The 14,518-nt window shown below is 32.6% G+C and overlaps 2 protein-coding genes across 2 annotated transcripts; one reads left to right on the forward strand and one right to left on the reverse strand.

Annotated features, from left to right (window-relative positions):
* Window positions 1-5,947: 5,947 nt before the first annotated feature.
* Window positions 5,948-13,762, reverse strand: LOC145813594 (uncharacterized). The gene is made up of 4 exons (XM_082909255.1): window positions 13,268-13,762; window positions 12,348-12,468; window positions 10,843-10,902; window positions 5,948-9,662 (listed from the first exon to the last, which is right to left on the reverse strand). The coding sequence occupies exons 1-3, from the start codon at window positions 13,450-13,452 to the stop codon at window positions 10,894-10,896; spliced, it is 315 nt and encodes a 104-aa protein (XP_082765381.1). The 5' UTR covers window positions 13,453-13,762; the 3' UTR covers window positions 5,948-9,662; window positions 10,843-10,893.
* Window positions 6,536-9,911, forward strand: PSY1R (Leucine-rich receptor-like protein kinase family protein). The gene has a single exon (XM_028219420.2). It carries the CDS (start codon window positions 6,536-6,538, stop codon window positions 9,683-9,685), a length of 3,150 nt encoding a protein of 1,049 aa, XP_028075221.2. The 3' UTR covers window positions 9,686-9,911.
* Window positions 13,763-14,518: the final 756 nt, after the last annotated feature.

A 14,518-nucleotide genomic window follows, 5' to 3' on the forward strand; every position in this document is an offset into this window, starting at 1 on the left:
TTACATATCTTTTTATAAAAATTAAAAAAATACACTTATTTAGAACATTCTAAACAACCCTTTAATTATCATTTTGACTATTAAGATAAGTAGAAGCAACTTGTTGATATCAATTTCGATATGAATTAATTATGGGTTAATCATTTAATAAAAATAGGATTCAAGATTCCATTTTATAGACCTATCTTCTCTAAAAAAAAATTAAAAAAAAAAAAACATATTCAGTGTGTTTGGTTTCAATTTTTTGAAAATTAAGTTTTTATTTTTTGTATTTTTTATTTTTAGTAAATATTTTTAAAAATTAATAATTGAATAAAACTACAAAAAAATATACTGAATTTTTTATATTTTTAGTATGGGTTAATTACACTAATAGTCCTTATAGTTTGGAACTTGTATCACTTTGGTCCTTGGCTTTTCAATTATGACACATTTGACTCTGGATTTTGAATCTTGTTCCAAATAAGGACAATTGAAAATATCATTAAATTTTTCAAGGATAAAATCGTCAATTTGATAAAATATAAACTAATTTGATAAAAATAAATGTCAAAAAAATCTTTTTAATTTTTAAAAAATTATTTTTATCTATCAATGATAAAATTATGTAGAATTAATAAAAATTACATGATTAATTTTTTAAAATTAATTTTACATGATCATCATCCAAGCACATAATAAAAACTAATTTGGTAAAAAAATAAATAAATATTTAAAAGATTTATCAATTTTGCATAATTTTTATTTTTAGTAGGTAGAAATAATTTTTAAAAATTCAAAAATAATTATTTGATATTTATTTTTGTCAAATTAGTTTATATTTTATTATATTGACAATTTCACCCTTGAAAATCTAATGATATCTTCAATTGTCCTTATTTGGAACAAGATTTAAAATTCATAGTCAAATATGTCACAATTGAAAAGTCAGGGACAAAAGTGATACAAGCTTCAAACTATAGGGACTATTTGTAGAATTTGCCCTTTTAGTATTTAGTGAATTTTTTAAAGAATTTTTTTCACAAATATTTTATTTTTTTAAGTGTATTTATGTTAGGTGTGTCTAAAAATTAAAAAAATTATGTAAAATATTTAAAAAATTCAATAAAAAACTAAAAATTACCAAAAACAAAAAGTTAATTTTTTTGAAGTAAATTTTAAAAATTAAAATCAAATAGAGTGATTGATTTGTGTCGTTACCAAATTGACGTCATAGTTCAGAATTATTTCGTAATTTTATTAGTAATTCATAATTATGAAATGACGTGGCTGAAAATGATGCCAAGTTGTATAATCACTCATGAAAAGTCTGTGGAGCAAATGTGTAACTTGAATGAATGAATTAATGTTTTGAATGAGATAGAGATTATGCAAGCTGACGTGGAACCATAGTTCAGACAAAAGAGTCAATCCACTCAATCCTAATGGCTTAGGTTGGCTTCTCAACAACCGTCAAGATCATTGGATCATAGGATTTTTAATCTTCAACTTCCTAATTAAAAACCATTAGACTTTTGAGGATTAATTTTAAAAATCCAAATAGCACATTTTGGTTTTTGGATGACCACACGATGATCCTCCAATCAAATTAGACAATGGGATTATTGAGGATGACTTAAATAAGTATATTTTTTATTTTTTTACGAAAAGATGTGTAGAAAAGTAGAAAAGTGATGTGATGAAAAAAAGATAAAAAGATGAATTATTTTGCAATTGCCAAACTTGACATTAATGTAAATTCTTACAAGTTAAAAATTGATTATCAAAAAATAAAAGATTTAGCTTTTTTTGAGAGAGCATTTAGGCTTACTAAGTCTATTTTGAAAACGATTTTGGTGATACTAACCGTTAACTTTTAAGACTTGTTGAGTAGAATTCATACAAAAAATTAAGATGATTAGACATCGGTATTTATATGTTTAAATCATATTTATTTTTAAAAAATAGTCGATAAATATAATTTCAAAAATAATCATTCATTCTTTATAATATAAATTTGATTCAAATATATCTCTATCGATATATTCTATTCAACAAGTCATAAAAAAATGAACAATTTAGATGATTGATGTTGGTCCCAAAATAAACATACTAAAACTCTCTCAAGCTGGGATGGCTAATATCAGAGAAACCAAATCCATAAATATCATTTCCTCTCTTCTTAATAATTAAACTGCCATTGACGGATCATCTAACTAAACTGCCATTGGATGATCGCACAACGATCTTCCAATCAAATTCAAACAATGAGTCTATTTAGTACAGTTTTTTTATAAGTTGAAAGCAAATTATCAGAAAACAGAAACTAAAAACATTATTTCCTCCACTTTTCAATAATTAACTTTTTTTCAACTTATTTAAGAAGCGTAAGGAAGAAGAATATGGGTTTTTTGGGGCTATTTTAGCCATAAAAGACAAAATATGCTATTTTAGCCACAAAAAATAAAACATCACATCCAATCCATAATTATTACACTATTCTCTCACAAAAAAAGTCAAAAAAGTCAAAAAGTTCTTCCCAAACCAAGCTTTTTAGCCCAGGCTAAAATAGTCAAAAAAGCCAAAAAGCCAACTCACTTCCCAAACCAACCCTAAGTATAAATTTCTAAAATATGTATATATTTCTATAAAAGATAAATTACAAATATATCTTGTGAGATTTTTTAAAATATGATTGGCCCCTATGATCTTAAAAATTACAAATACCCTTTTGTCAAAATTTGTTATTCAGTAGAGTTAATAGAAAAAATTAAATTCCTAACTATCTTCCTATACAACAATAAAATTATTAGACCTGTTAATTGAAATATATTGCTGATTTTATTGAAAATTGCTAATAAATTTAATGATTGATTAATAAAAAAAAATTATTTGTTATACAATTAAAAATTTTAAGAAGATAACGTATAATTTTTAAAATCACATAACACAATTAACATTTTAATTAAATATCAAAAAAATGTAATTTACCCATATATAAATAATTCTATAAACCATACCAAACAAAAATCACATTCACGCAATTTTGACTTTGATGGTAATTTGAAAATCCAAACTTCAACTATTCGTTAAACTTTCTCAACCCTGAAATTCAGCACTTGATTTTCTCGGCACTTTCCGGAAAATAAGAAAACTGAGAGTCCTTTTCTAGTAAAAACTTTGGCCATGTTTGGCATAAGTTTTTTTTTTTTTTTAAATAAAATAAATTAAAAAATTAATAAGATAAAATGTCATATCTAAACAATAATCATTTTATTTTTTTCTCATAAAATTTTAAAAAATTAAAAAATTCATCCCAAATAAATTTTTTTAATTCTAAACTAAAATAATTAAAAATTTAAAAAATTAAGAGATTGTTTGAAATGATCTAAATAAGTGTACTTTTTATAAAAAAAATATAAAATATAAATTGAGTTTAAAGTAATATAACAAAAAAATAATATAATTTAAATAAAATAATATAACTTAAATAGAATAGTAACTTTTTAATTTTTAAAAATTTTTATATTATGCCTAACAAAGAAAACACCAATCCACATCATGAATATTTGCAAAGTGGGTCAACGAAGCCAAAATTAATGTCTTGATTGATGCTTGGTTGCAGAGAAGACTTCAGAGGAAGAGAAAAAAAAACATAAATCAATGTTAGGGCATGACGTGTTCATTTAACACTAATTTACACAAAAATTAGAGCCCTACTTATTAGAGCACTCATTGGATGCGAAGACCATTCATTCTTTTTTGTTTCCATCACATTCACCAAAAAGTCGCATCATATTTAGGCCAAGTTTGGCATGTTCTCAAAAAGTCAAAAAGTCAAAAAGTTACTCAAAAAGTTAAAAAGTTAACACTATTCATCAAAAGTCAACAATTACGGCTGCACAACTCCCAATTCAAATTTTTCCCTACAAATCAATTTTTACAATTTTTTATTACACATTTTTCAATAAAAAGTCAAAAAATTAACCCAAACATCCATATTTTCAACCTCAATTTTTTAGTCTAAAAAGACAAAAAGTGCACTTATTTAGTCTTCCCAAACTTGGCCTTAAATTTGGAAACTTTGAAAATGGCTTAAGGTTTTATTTGGGGGAAAACTACACTTTATTTGCACTATTACGCCAATATCATTTATCCCATTTAATTAAAAAAATGTTATAATTTGTTACTTTGAATCAATTAATAGTTTGGATAAATTATAAACACATTTTTTAAAATTTATTTAAAATAGAAATTATTTTATCTAATTTGAAAAATTATAAATTTCTCTTTGTCTGAATTTTTCATTTAGAATTAATTGAAAAAGTAAAATTTCTAACTGTTCAACTATACAATAATAAAATTATTTAAATTATTAATTGAAATAAAATTTTAATATTATTAAAAACTGTTAATTAACTTGATGATTTATTAATAAAAGAATCTATTTGTTATGAAATTAGGAACTTTAGGAACATAATGTAATTTTTAGAACCACAGAGAATAATTTGTAATTTAAATAAATTTCAAGAGATGTGTTTGTAATTTATCCTAATAGTTTTCACCAATGTGAACTTTTTATTAAAAATTTATTACATAAATAGATAAAAAAATAAATAAATTAACATTTGATTTATACATGACAATTCAACTTTTATAAATGCCTAAAATTATTTTATTTTATTTTGTTTTCATGGTTGTCTATGAAAGCAATTATAACTGCTGACAACGGTAAGAGAAAGAAAGGAAAAGACAAAAGAAGAAAAAGAAAACAATAAATTTATTTTAAATATTTCATAGGATTTGAGATGTCATGTTAAGCCTCCGTTTGGGAAGTGGGTTGGCTTTTTGGCTTTTTGGCTTTTTTGGCTATTTTAGCCTGGGCTAAAAAGCTTGGTTTGGGAAGGGCTTTTTGGCTTTTTGGCTTTTTTTTGTGAGAGAAGAGTGTAATAATTATGGGTTGGATGTGATGTTTTGTTTGTTGTGGCTAAAATAGCCTGTTTTGTCTTTTGTGGCTATTTTAGCCCCAACCCACTTGCCAAACACCACCTAAATTTGTATTTATTTATGTAACATATCTTTAATGAAATATTCATGTTACCAACAATGCCTTAGAGCTCTAATATAGGAGCTCTAATAGCTCTAATGGGAAGGTGGGTCCCATCCTGATGTGATGTTTGTGCCTTGTTTTGTTTTTTTTTTTTTTTTTTGCTTTGACACATCATTAGAGCTCAAATTAGAGCTCTATATTTAGAGCTCTCTATCATTTCCTTATTTTTTTAGAGAAATTTCACTCCGGGGATGATTTTGAAAAATAATTACAAATAAGTAATAAATTTTATAAATATTGATAATTAAAAATATAAAATTTTCTATGAATCTGAAGTATTTTTCTGTAACTACCATTGATCTGTAATTTTTATCTATTTTCAAAACATTTTAATACATTAAATTAGAAAACAAATATATATATATTCTGTTTTATAATAAAAAAAAATAAAAACTAATAATGTTATCAAACAAGTACATACCATCTACATCTTTTTTTGATGATAGGATGTCGGATCAATTTACACGTACCTAAATTAATCCTGAGACACACACAAAACACCCCCTCCAAGTGAATTAGGTAAATTTCGGGGCACAGTCGGCAAACATGGTCCCTAAATAATTGATAGCACCTAATGAAAATTAAACGAGGTTGTTTGGGATGACTTAAATAAGTGCACTTTTTGTCTTTTTACAAAAAGATGTGCAGAAAAGTAGAGAGATGATGTGATGGAAAAAAGATAAAAAGATAAAAAGTGTGTACTTATTTAGAATAGCCAAACTTGACCTTAATAGCACCTACTATGAATTAAATCTTAAAACTTGAAAAGAACACACCCCAAACCTTAAACTTCACCTAATACAATCTACATCTAGTTTGTACACATCAAGCAATACAGTAACACTACAAATCCACAAATTTTACCAAAAAAAATTACAAGAAATATCAATCCATTTTACATAGATATATTCATTGCACACTTCAATTCAGGGTAATAATTCTGAGTAAAAAGTCATGCTCCTTGTAATAAGCCTGCAAAAGCAAAGTAGATCATCTATTTGGGGAAGGCACAAACAAAAGAGAAACAGCACCCAGAGAGAGAGAGAGAGAGAGTGGTGAGTGTTTCTCTCTCCTCTCGTACATTACACACTTTCCCTTTCATTTCTTCTCATCAATTTGCAATAGATTATAATCCTATTCACACAAAAGTCCACCTGCTCAAGCCGCCCAAAAGTAAACGCTTATACCCCCCTTCCATCTTTTTCTATTGTTCCGTGTCAACATCAACGCCTCTCTCCCCTCTCACCTCTCTATCTTTCTCTATCTTTCTGGGTTAATGGGCATTGACTAAAATTCTTCACAAACTTAGAATCAAAAGTAGAAAAACCCCGCATGATTGATTGGAGAATCTTAGCATCCTAACCTGTCTTCTTCTTCTTTTCTTCTTCTTGTTCTGATTATGATCAAAGACATCATCACCACCACCACCACCATCACAGACCAGCCATGCCATACTATCTCTTTATGCTCATCCTTGTTCTCTATCTCTCTTGTTTTCCCAATCCCATTCATGCCTGCAACCAACTTGATCAAGATTCTCTCTTGTCCTTTTCTCTCACCATTTCACCTCCTCTCAATTGGACTTCAGACCTTGATTGCTGCCTCTGGGAAGGCATTGCCTGTGATGGGAACAATCGCGTGTCCCGTCTCTGGCTGCCTTCCCAAGGCCTCCGGGGATTTATTTCCCCCTCCATCTTAAACCTCACCGGCCTCAATCAACTCAATGTCTCCCACAATTATCTTTCTGGTACTCTCCCTGACCAATTCTTCTCATCCTTGATTCACCTCGAGATCATCGACTTGAGCTATAACAGGTTATCCGGACCATTACCACCGACTGATAGCTTGCCAATTACAATCCAGAAATTGGATTTGTCAAGCAATCACTTCAATGGGACAGTTCAGTCCTTGTTTTTTCAGCCAGGTTGGAATTTGACAGCTTTTAATGTCAGTAACAACAGTTTTGCGGGCCCAATCCCTTCCTCGATTTGCACAAATTCAGCCTCAGTCCAGTTCCTGGATTTCTCATTCAATGAATTCAGTGGTCAGATTCCACTCGGATTCGGAGGGTGTTCGAAACTCGAGGTCCTGCGAGCAGATTTCAATCGGCTCTCAGGACCGATCCCCAGCGATATATATAAAGCCGGGGCGCTACAAGAAATCTCTTTTCCAGTCAATAAACTCAACGGAACGATTGGTGGTAGAATTGTTAACCTGACAAATCTCAGAATCCTTACACTGTATGGTAATGGATTGACCGGCGTGATTCCTCAGGATATTGGGAAGCTCTCAAACTTGGAAGAACTGCTTCTTCACATTAACCTCCTGACCGGTACTCTGCCACCGTCACTGATGAATTGCACCAATCTCAAGACACTGAATTTAAGGGTGAATTGGTTACAAGGCGAGCTTGCATTGCTTAATTTTTCGAATCTTGCTCAACTTACCACACTGGACTTGGGGAACAATAACTTCACTGGTGCCCTGCCTGTAAGCCTTTACTCATGCAAATCGCTGACGGCTGTTCGATTGGCAACTAACCAACTAGTGGGACAAGTCTTGCCCGACATAGTCGCATTGCAATCGCTCTCATTCCTTTCGCTTTCTAACAATAGCCTGACCAATTTCACAGGAGCAATCAAGATTCTCATGGGTTGCAAGAACCTCAGCACCCTCATCATATCGAAGAATTTCTATAATGAATCGATATCAGATGATCAGAATATGATGGATTCAGCAGGGTTTCAAAATCTTCAAGTTTTGGGTTTGGGGGGTTGTGGTTTCACCGGTGAAATTCCGAGTTGGTTGGCTAAACTTCGGAAGTTGGAGGTGGTGGACTTGTCTCAAAATCAAATCACAGGCTCAATTCCAGGTTGGTTGGGGACTCTTCCAAGCCTCTTTTACATGGACTTGTCTTATAATCTCCTTCTGGGAAGCTTCCCAATGGAGCTTACTCAAATGCCAACACTGGCAACAGAACAGGGCGCCGATGAAATAAGCCGGAGTTATCTGGAATTGCCAGTCTTTGTACAACCCAACAATGCTTCTTTCATGCAGTACAATCAGCTAGCCAATCTGCCACCAGCAATTTACTTGAATAACAATAACATCAGTGGCAATATACCCATCGAGATTGGCCAATTGAACTTTATTCATGTGCTAGACCTAAGCAATAACAACTTCTCCGGTACCATTCCGGACCAATTATCTAATCTGACTAACTTGGAAAAACTCGATCTTTCTGGAAACCATCTCACCGGTGAAATTCCAGCATCCCTGAGTAGTCTCCATTTCTTGTCTTCGTTCAGCGTCGCATATAACAATCTTCAAGGACCGGTACCAACAGGAGGTCAGTTTGATACTTTTTCGACATCCAGCTTCGAGGGAAATCAAGGGTTGTGCGGTCCAGTTCTTCACCACTCTTGCTCAATTCAACCGGGGTCTAGGAACCCCTCTGCGCCCAATAAAATCCCCCAAAAGAAAATCATCATTGGACTCATCCTCGGTATCTGTTTTGGCGTTGGCTTTACTCTTACTGTGCTAGCATTAATGATATTGTCCAACAGGAGGATTCTTCCGAAATGTGGCCCTGAAAAAATTGATTCGGATTCAATTTCCTTCAACTCTAATTCCGGAATATCTACTGAGCTCTGCAAGGATGCCAGCCTAGTAATAGTCTTCCCAAACAATACCGATGAAATCAAGAATCTCACAATATTTGAGATTTTGAAAGCCACTGACAATTTCAACCAAGCAAACATTATTGGCTGTGGGGGTTTCGGATTGGTCTACAAAGCAACTTTAGAAAATGGGACCAAGCTGGCTGTCAAGAAACTATCGGGAGATATGGGTCTGATGGAGAGGGAATTTAAAGCAGAGGTAGAAGCTCTATCAACAGCCCAGCACAAGAACTTGGTTTCCCTGCAAGGTTATTGTGTGCATGATGGCTTTCGGTTACTGATATATTCCTACATGGAGAATGGAAGTCTTGATTATTGGTTGCATGAGAAGATTGACGGTTCAGTCCAGCTAGATTGGCCAACTCGATTGAGAATTGCACAAGGAGCGAGCTGTGGGCTCGCTTACATGCATCAAATCTGTGAACCACATATAGTCCATCGTGACATAAAGTCCAGCAACATCCTCCTTGATGACAAGTTTGAAGCGCATGTTGCAGACTTTGGATTGTCCCGATTGATTCTTCCTTATCATACCCATGTCACGACTGAACTGGTTGGCACGTTGGGTTACATTCCCCCGGAGTATGGCCAGTCGTGGATAGCCACTTTGAGAGGGGACATTTACAGTTTTGGGATAGTCATGCTTGAACTGCTGACAGGGACGAGACCTGTGGAGGTATCTAAGCCGAAGATGTCAAGGGAATTGGTTGTTTGGGTGCAGCAAATGAGAAGCGAGGGAAAACATGATGAAGTCTTCGATCCTCTCCTGAAAGGAAGGGGCTTCGAAGAAGAGATGTCGCAGGTGCTTGATGTGGCCTGTTTGTGTGTCAATCAGAACCCTTTGAAGAGGCCCACGATTACAGAAGTGGTTGATTGGCTTCAGAATGTTGGGGCTGACAGGCAGCAATCAAAATGAAAAGGCATTAGTAACATGTATGTATACTTTACAGGACATGAGTTTATTGTTATTGCATGTTCTAAAGCAAATATACTTGTATAACTAGTTGTCTGTGGAGACAATAAATTTTTTCCCTTAAATTTATCTAATGACAATGTATGATAACCCATGTATAAATAGTATAACCATGTAATCCAACTTCAGTTTACAAAGAAACTAAAGGTCAAGGCATAAAATTCTAATATGTTGTCAAGTCCCCTGAGGAATGTCACTCCACCCTCATAAAGTGACAGCTTTTCAAAACTAAAAAGCATCTATGGTAGTGTTTACTTTTTAGACTTAGATCTTGTGTCGGTTAAAAGTCAATTTAGATGTTTCACAATGGATACATGGCGTTTAGGGATGGTAAGTTTACCTTGCTTTAACATTATGAGTTTGCTTTTAACACTATGGCCATGTTTTGTATCACTTATAAGTTAGCTTTTATAATTATAACTTTTTAAATTATTAGCTCAAGATTGTATTTGATTCATGGAGTTGGGTAGGGATTTGAAAAAGGAAACGAAAAGGGTAGGTGAAGTATAACTATATTTCACACACCTTTTCCCTATCTCTTTCTAAATCTTTACTTAAATCCATGAATCAAACATGGCCCAAAAGAATTAAAATAGATTATAAATCTGTTTGGTGCAACTTCTGATAATTTGTAAAAAAAGGTTTAAGATGTTTGGTTGAATAAGCTATCACATAACTTTGTTTGATATGCAAATATCAAGAATGCCCTGAAAAGTCTTTTTACACTAGTAATTTAAACAAAAGAGAGTGGCTCTTGTCTATATATATTTAAGGGTTTAAGTAAAGTAAGAAAAAAAGCTACAAATTGTAATTTAAAAATATCTCACTTTTTTGGTTAAAATTTTTCAAAATAAATCAAATATGTCCGACACTCGGATACGGGTGTGGAATATGTGTCCGATACTTTTCATTAACACTATTTTACATGTATCATTTGTTGTGTAATTGCTATAAAATACTTTTTTTTTATAAATACCTTTTTAATGTTGTATGTTATATATAGTACCGTTTTATCTCACATAATAGATTAAAAATATAAAAATATGACTTTTTTTTGCCGAGTCCACACACTCTTAAGTTTGAGATTTGATAAGTCTGACCTTTAAATACGCACCCGCATCCGACACCCGTACCCGAGTCCATGTAACACATTAAATATGCTGAAAAAGTCACACAAAAAAAAAGAGTAATAATTTAAAATTGCATCCAAATATCATTACTAAACTTTTGTTTAAGCAAATAAGTTGACTTATAAATGCTACCAAACGGGTCTATATACCGCTCAACTTAAGATCATTTTAGCAGCTTGGCATATCATTTAACCATTTTTCGGCTTGAAACAAATATATGAGATGGAAGAATTGATATGTTTTGCTCTGTAATCTTAAATTTTCCCAATGAATTTTCTTGTTAAAAAAGCATAAATTTCTACGATTATAAAAGGACAAACTTCTGGCCCTCAATGTGCAGTAAAAGATGCAAGAGTACCTGTGCTACTATATTAAAGACTATACGAAGCATGAGTTTGAGTTTCAGGCATCAATACCATCTCGAATACAAATATACCTCCTTTGGAAAGAAATCCAACAAAAGTTAACAACTCATTTTGATATGCGCATATTGGAACCCATGAGTGATCATAGTGACCCGCAACTTTACCAGCATGTGGAGTTATGATGAATGCCAAGATGAAGACTCCTCTACACCAAGGATCTTAGGGGACCACAGACAGTAGGATCGTAGGACTTTCTCTCACATTCCACTTCCCTCCTAGACCACTCCTTTTCCTACAACCGTTGTTCCCTTGGTTACTTTTGGATCTGCATTCAAAAAAAGGTTTGGGACCCTTGACTAACCCTAATGAGGATGAGGACTCCTCGACTTTAACATAGATGCTATGGGGCCATGTCTCCCAAGGGCCATCTGTCCCCCTCTTCCCTATAAAGTTCATTTGGCCTGTCGATTTTTAGTTACTAATATTATACTTCTTAGAATTATAGGGTGAGAAGCCGACCCACAAGAAGGCTATGAGCTAACTATGATACTGGGAGTATAATCCAAGAAGATCAAGATCCCAATGTAAAGAAAGATTATAATCAAGAAAATGGATAGTGAAACATGCCTATTCAGAGCATCCATTATGCAAGCAAATCAGCTCCATGCCATTACTCAAGCATTTATGTGCTCTTCAGTATCAATAATATCACTCCATCAAGTTATAGTTATGAGATATAGACTAATCATATGGTTCAATCATCCTTAGAGGAGTTTGACCCACAACTTGGTGAATTTCTAAAGGAGCACTTGTGTGATCATTGTAAGCCATAGCTGTTCAATTTTCAGTCTACTTTTTTAATCTGGCATCGGAAGGATGATCTAAAGCAAGCAATCACATAATCATAATCTCAAGATTTCTAACCCTATCAATAAAAATATTAACATCTATCCACCACAAGATTCACAATTACAAGACTGTGACTCTTATTCTTTACTGATAGATTTCCAACTAGCCTTATTTATGCAGTAATTAAGCACACTGTTTAATTTGGGTGGGGGGGGGGGGGGGGGGGAATGCGGCATAAGAAATGAATGAAAAGGAGCTTACAACTTCCCAAATTTTCTCGTCATAAGGTCTTCGATAATGAGGAAATTGAATTTGCTCCTCTACTTTGTTGGAGTTGTTCCACAAATTTATACAACATAGGGTTCCTCCACTCCTCCTGTACCTGAAAAACCCAATGCACCAATATAATTTCAAGAATTCATTGAAGGTCTGAAATAATAAAGTCTGAAAAACAATAAACCAGCGACAGAAACCATGAAAATTACCAATGGCAGATCACTAAGATACTGTGGTATAGAGATATGCATACATACATACATACACCTTCAAACACAGGAACTCATGAGAAGAATTCCCTGGCAGCACTTTTACTTGCTCCTGAGGAATGATCACTGACATACAGTGTGTCCATGGAGGTTTTTACCAAACCCAAATAATTTTATTACAGAATTCCCAAATCCAAGCAAGTTCAAAGTTATTTTTCAAACACAAATTTGAAGTCATGAAACAACCTGGGTTTGGGAATTCTGTTTCAAAACAATAGTATTTGGTAATAAGAACTCGTGTCCATGTGTATATAAATATATACACTCACAAATATTCAAATACTGTTGTGATGCAGAGACAGAATACTTGTGAAAACAGATAGTAAATTGGTTGCTTTGTCAAGCTCAGCATCTGGGTGGGGCATTTTCATGAACAGGTGCTGGGACTAAACCAAACTACAAGAAAATTGAAGAAAACAAACAATCAATCTTTGAATGTAAAAATTAAAACAATATTACAAAGAAAATGGGTTTGAAATTGAAAACTTGGTGGAGAAATTGATTTGGTTGAGACAAAAAAAGGGAAAATCAACTGGCCATTTAACCAAGCACCAACGATATTCTAAACTTGGCGCCATTTTAGATCAAGAATCCCAAGATGACACTACTAAACATTCATGTGTGAAACAAACTGACCCAATATAGTTGGAAGAAATAGCATTGTTGAAGAACAAGTCATGTAACAAGAATTCAGATTGACTCTGTTGACTTTTATACTGGCAAGCAAAGCATAATAAGTCCAAAGAAGTTGCACTCTGAGCATCTCCAATGGCAAATGGTAAGCATTGCCATTGCCAAATTATGGCAGTGAATAGTAGCATTTGGCTCAAATTATAGCAAGGGTGCTTCAATGGAGGACTGTCATTTTTGTCATTTTGACAAAAAAATTGGCGTGTGGGATGTCAGGTCGGTCATCCACCGGTTTCCAGTTTTCGTTCTGCAAAAATGGCGGACGTGAGGAAGGAAGTGATGTTTGACTGGGAGAGAGAGAGAGAGAGGGGGGAGGGAGGGAAGTTTTTGATGAGAGTTGGCAGCTATTGCCAAAACTTGTGTCAAATTTGATACAAGCTTTGCTATTTGTCAAATTTGACAACTGTCATAAGTTATTGGAGGTGAATTTCTGTGAATTGCTGGCATAATTTGGCAATAGTAGCTCTAATGACTTAGTATTGCTATTGTTATAATTTGATAATGAATAGTATTATTTTGTCAAATTATAACAATAGTGTTCCAATGGTCACTTGCTATTTTAGTAAATCTCAACCAACTTTCCATCCGAGTTTGTAGGTGTTGTTTGGATATAGTTTTTTTTTTTTTTGTGACATTTTTTAATTGTTTCTAAAAAAAATTATATATTTATATTATTCCTGACTAGACAAATATAAAAAATTGGAAAATTAAAAAAAAAATTAAATATAATTTACCCAACCACAAAATATACCACTACAAAAAAAAAAAAAATTTATCAGGAGGCAGGGGACAAATTTAATATAATGGACCATTACATTACATTACAAAATAAAAATGACATTGCAAATAAAGACTAAAACAATTACATTAAAAAATAAATGACATTGCAAAATTAAAAAATACATTCTCCCGTAATTATTTATCAGGAGCCGGGAAAAATAGTAATTTGGGTTGCTGACATGTACGAACTACTTGGCAAAAATCTCATTTTTTCGCATTATATAATACACTTTTATCTGAGGGTCCAAATGTTCAATGTCCGTAGTCATTATCAAATGTTCTTTCTTTTTTTATCTCATGTTCTTGTCTTCTAATCTCAAGTTCTTTCATCTACTGCAGTGCTTGAATTCTTTTTTTCTTCTCTTTCAGCTTTTTTCTTTTCCTTCTTAGCAAGGTATTGGTTAAATGTCTCAAATT

This window comes from Camellia sinensis, chromosome 15 (genome assembly GCF_055761805.1).
Source record: "Camellia sinensis isolate YWXY chromosome 15, ASM5576180v1, whole genome shotgun sequence".
In the NCBI taxonomy this organism is placed as follows: Eukaryota; Viridiplantae; Streptophyta; class Magnoliopsida; order Ericales; family Theaceae; genus Camellia; species Camellia sinensis.

Excerpts from the sequence above, each read along its gene's own strand:
- PSY1R (XM_028219420.2), top strand. The coding sequence starts at position 6,536 with ATGCCATACTATCTCTTTATGCTCATCCTTGTTCTCTATCTCTCTTGT.
- LOC145813594 (XM_082909255.1), bottom strand. The coding sequence starts at position 13,452 with ATGCTACTATTCACTGCCATAATTTGGCAATGGCAATGCTTACCATTT. Across the intron at positions 12,469-13,267 it reads ATTTCTTCCAACTATATTGG|GTACAGGAGGAGTGGAGGAA; the intron begins GTCAGTTTGTTT and ends TGGGTTTTTCAG.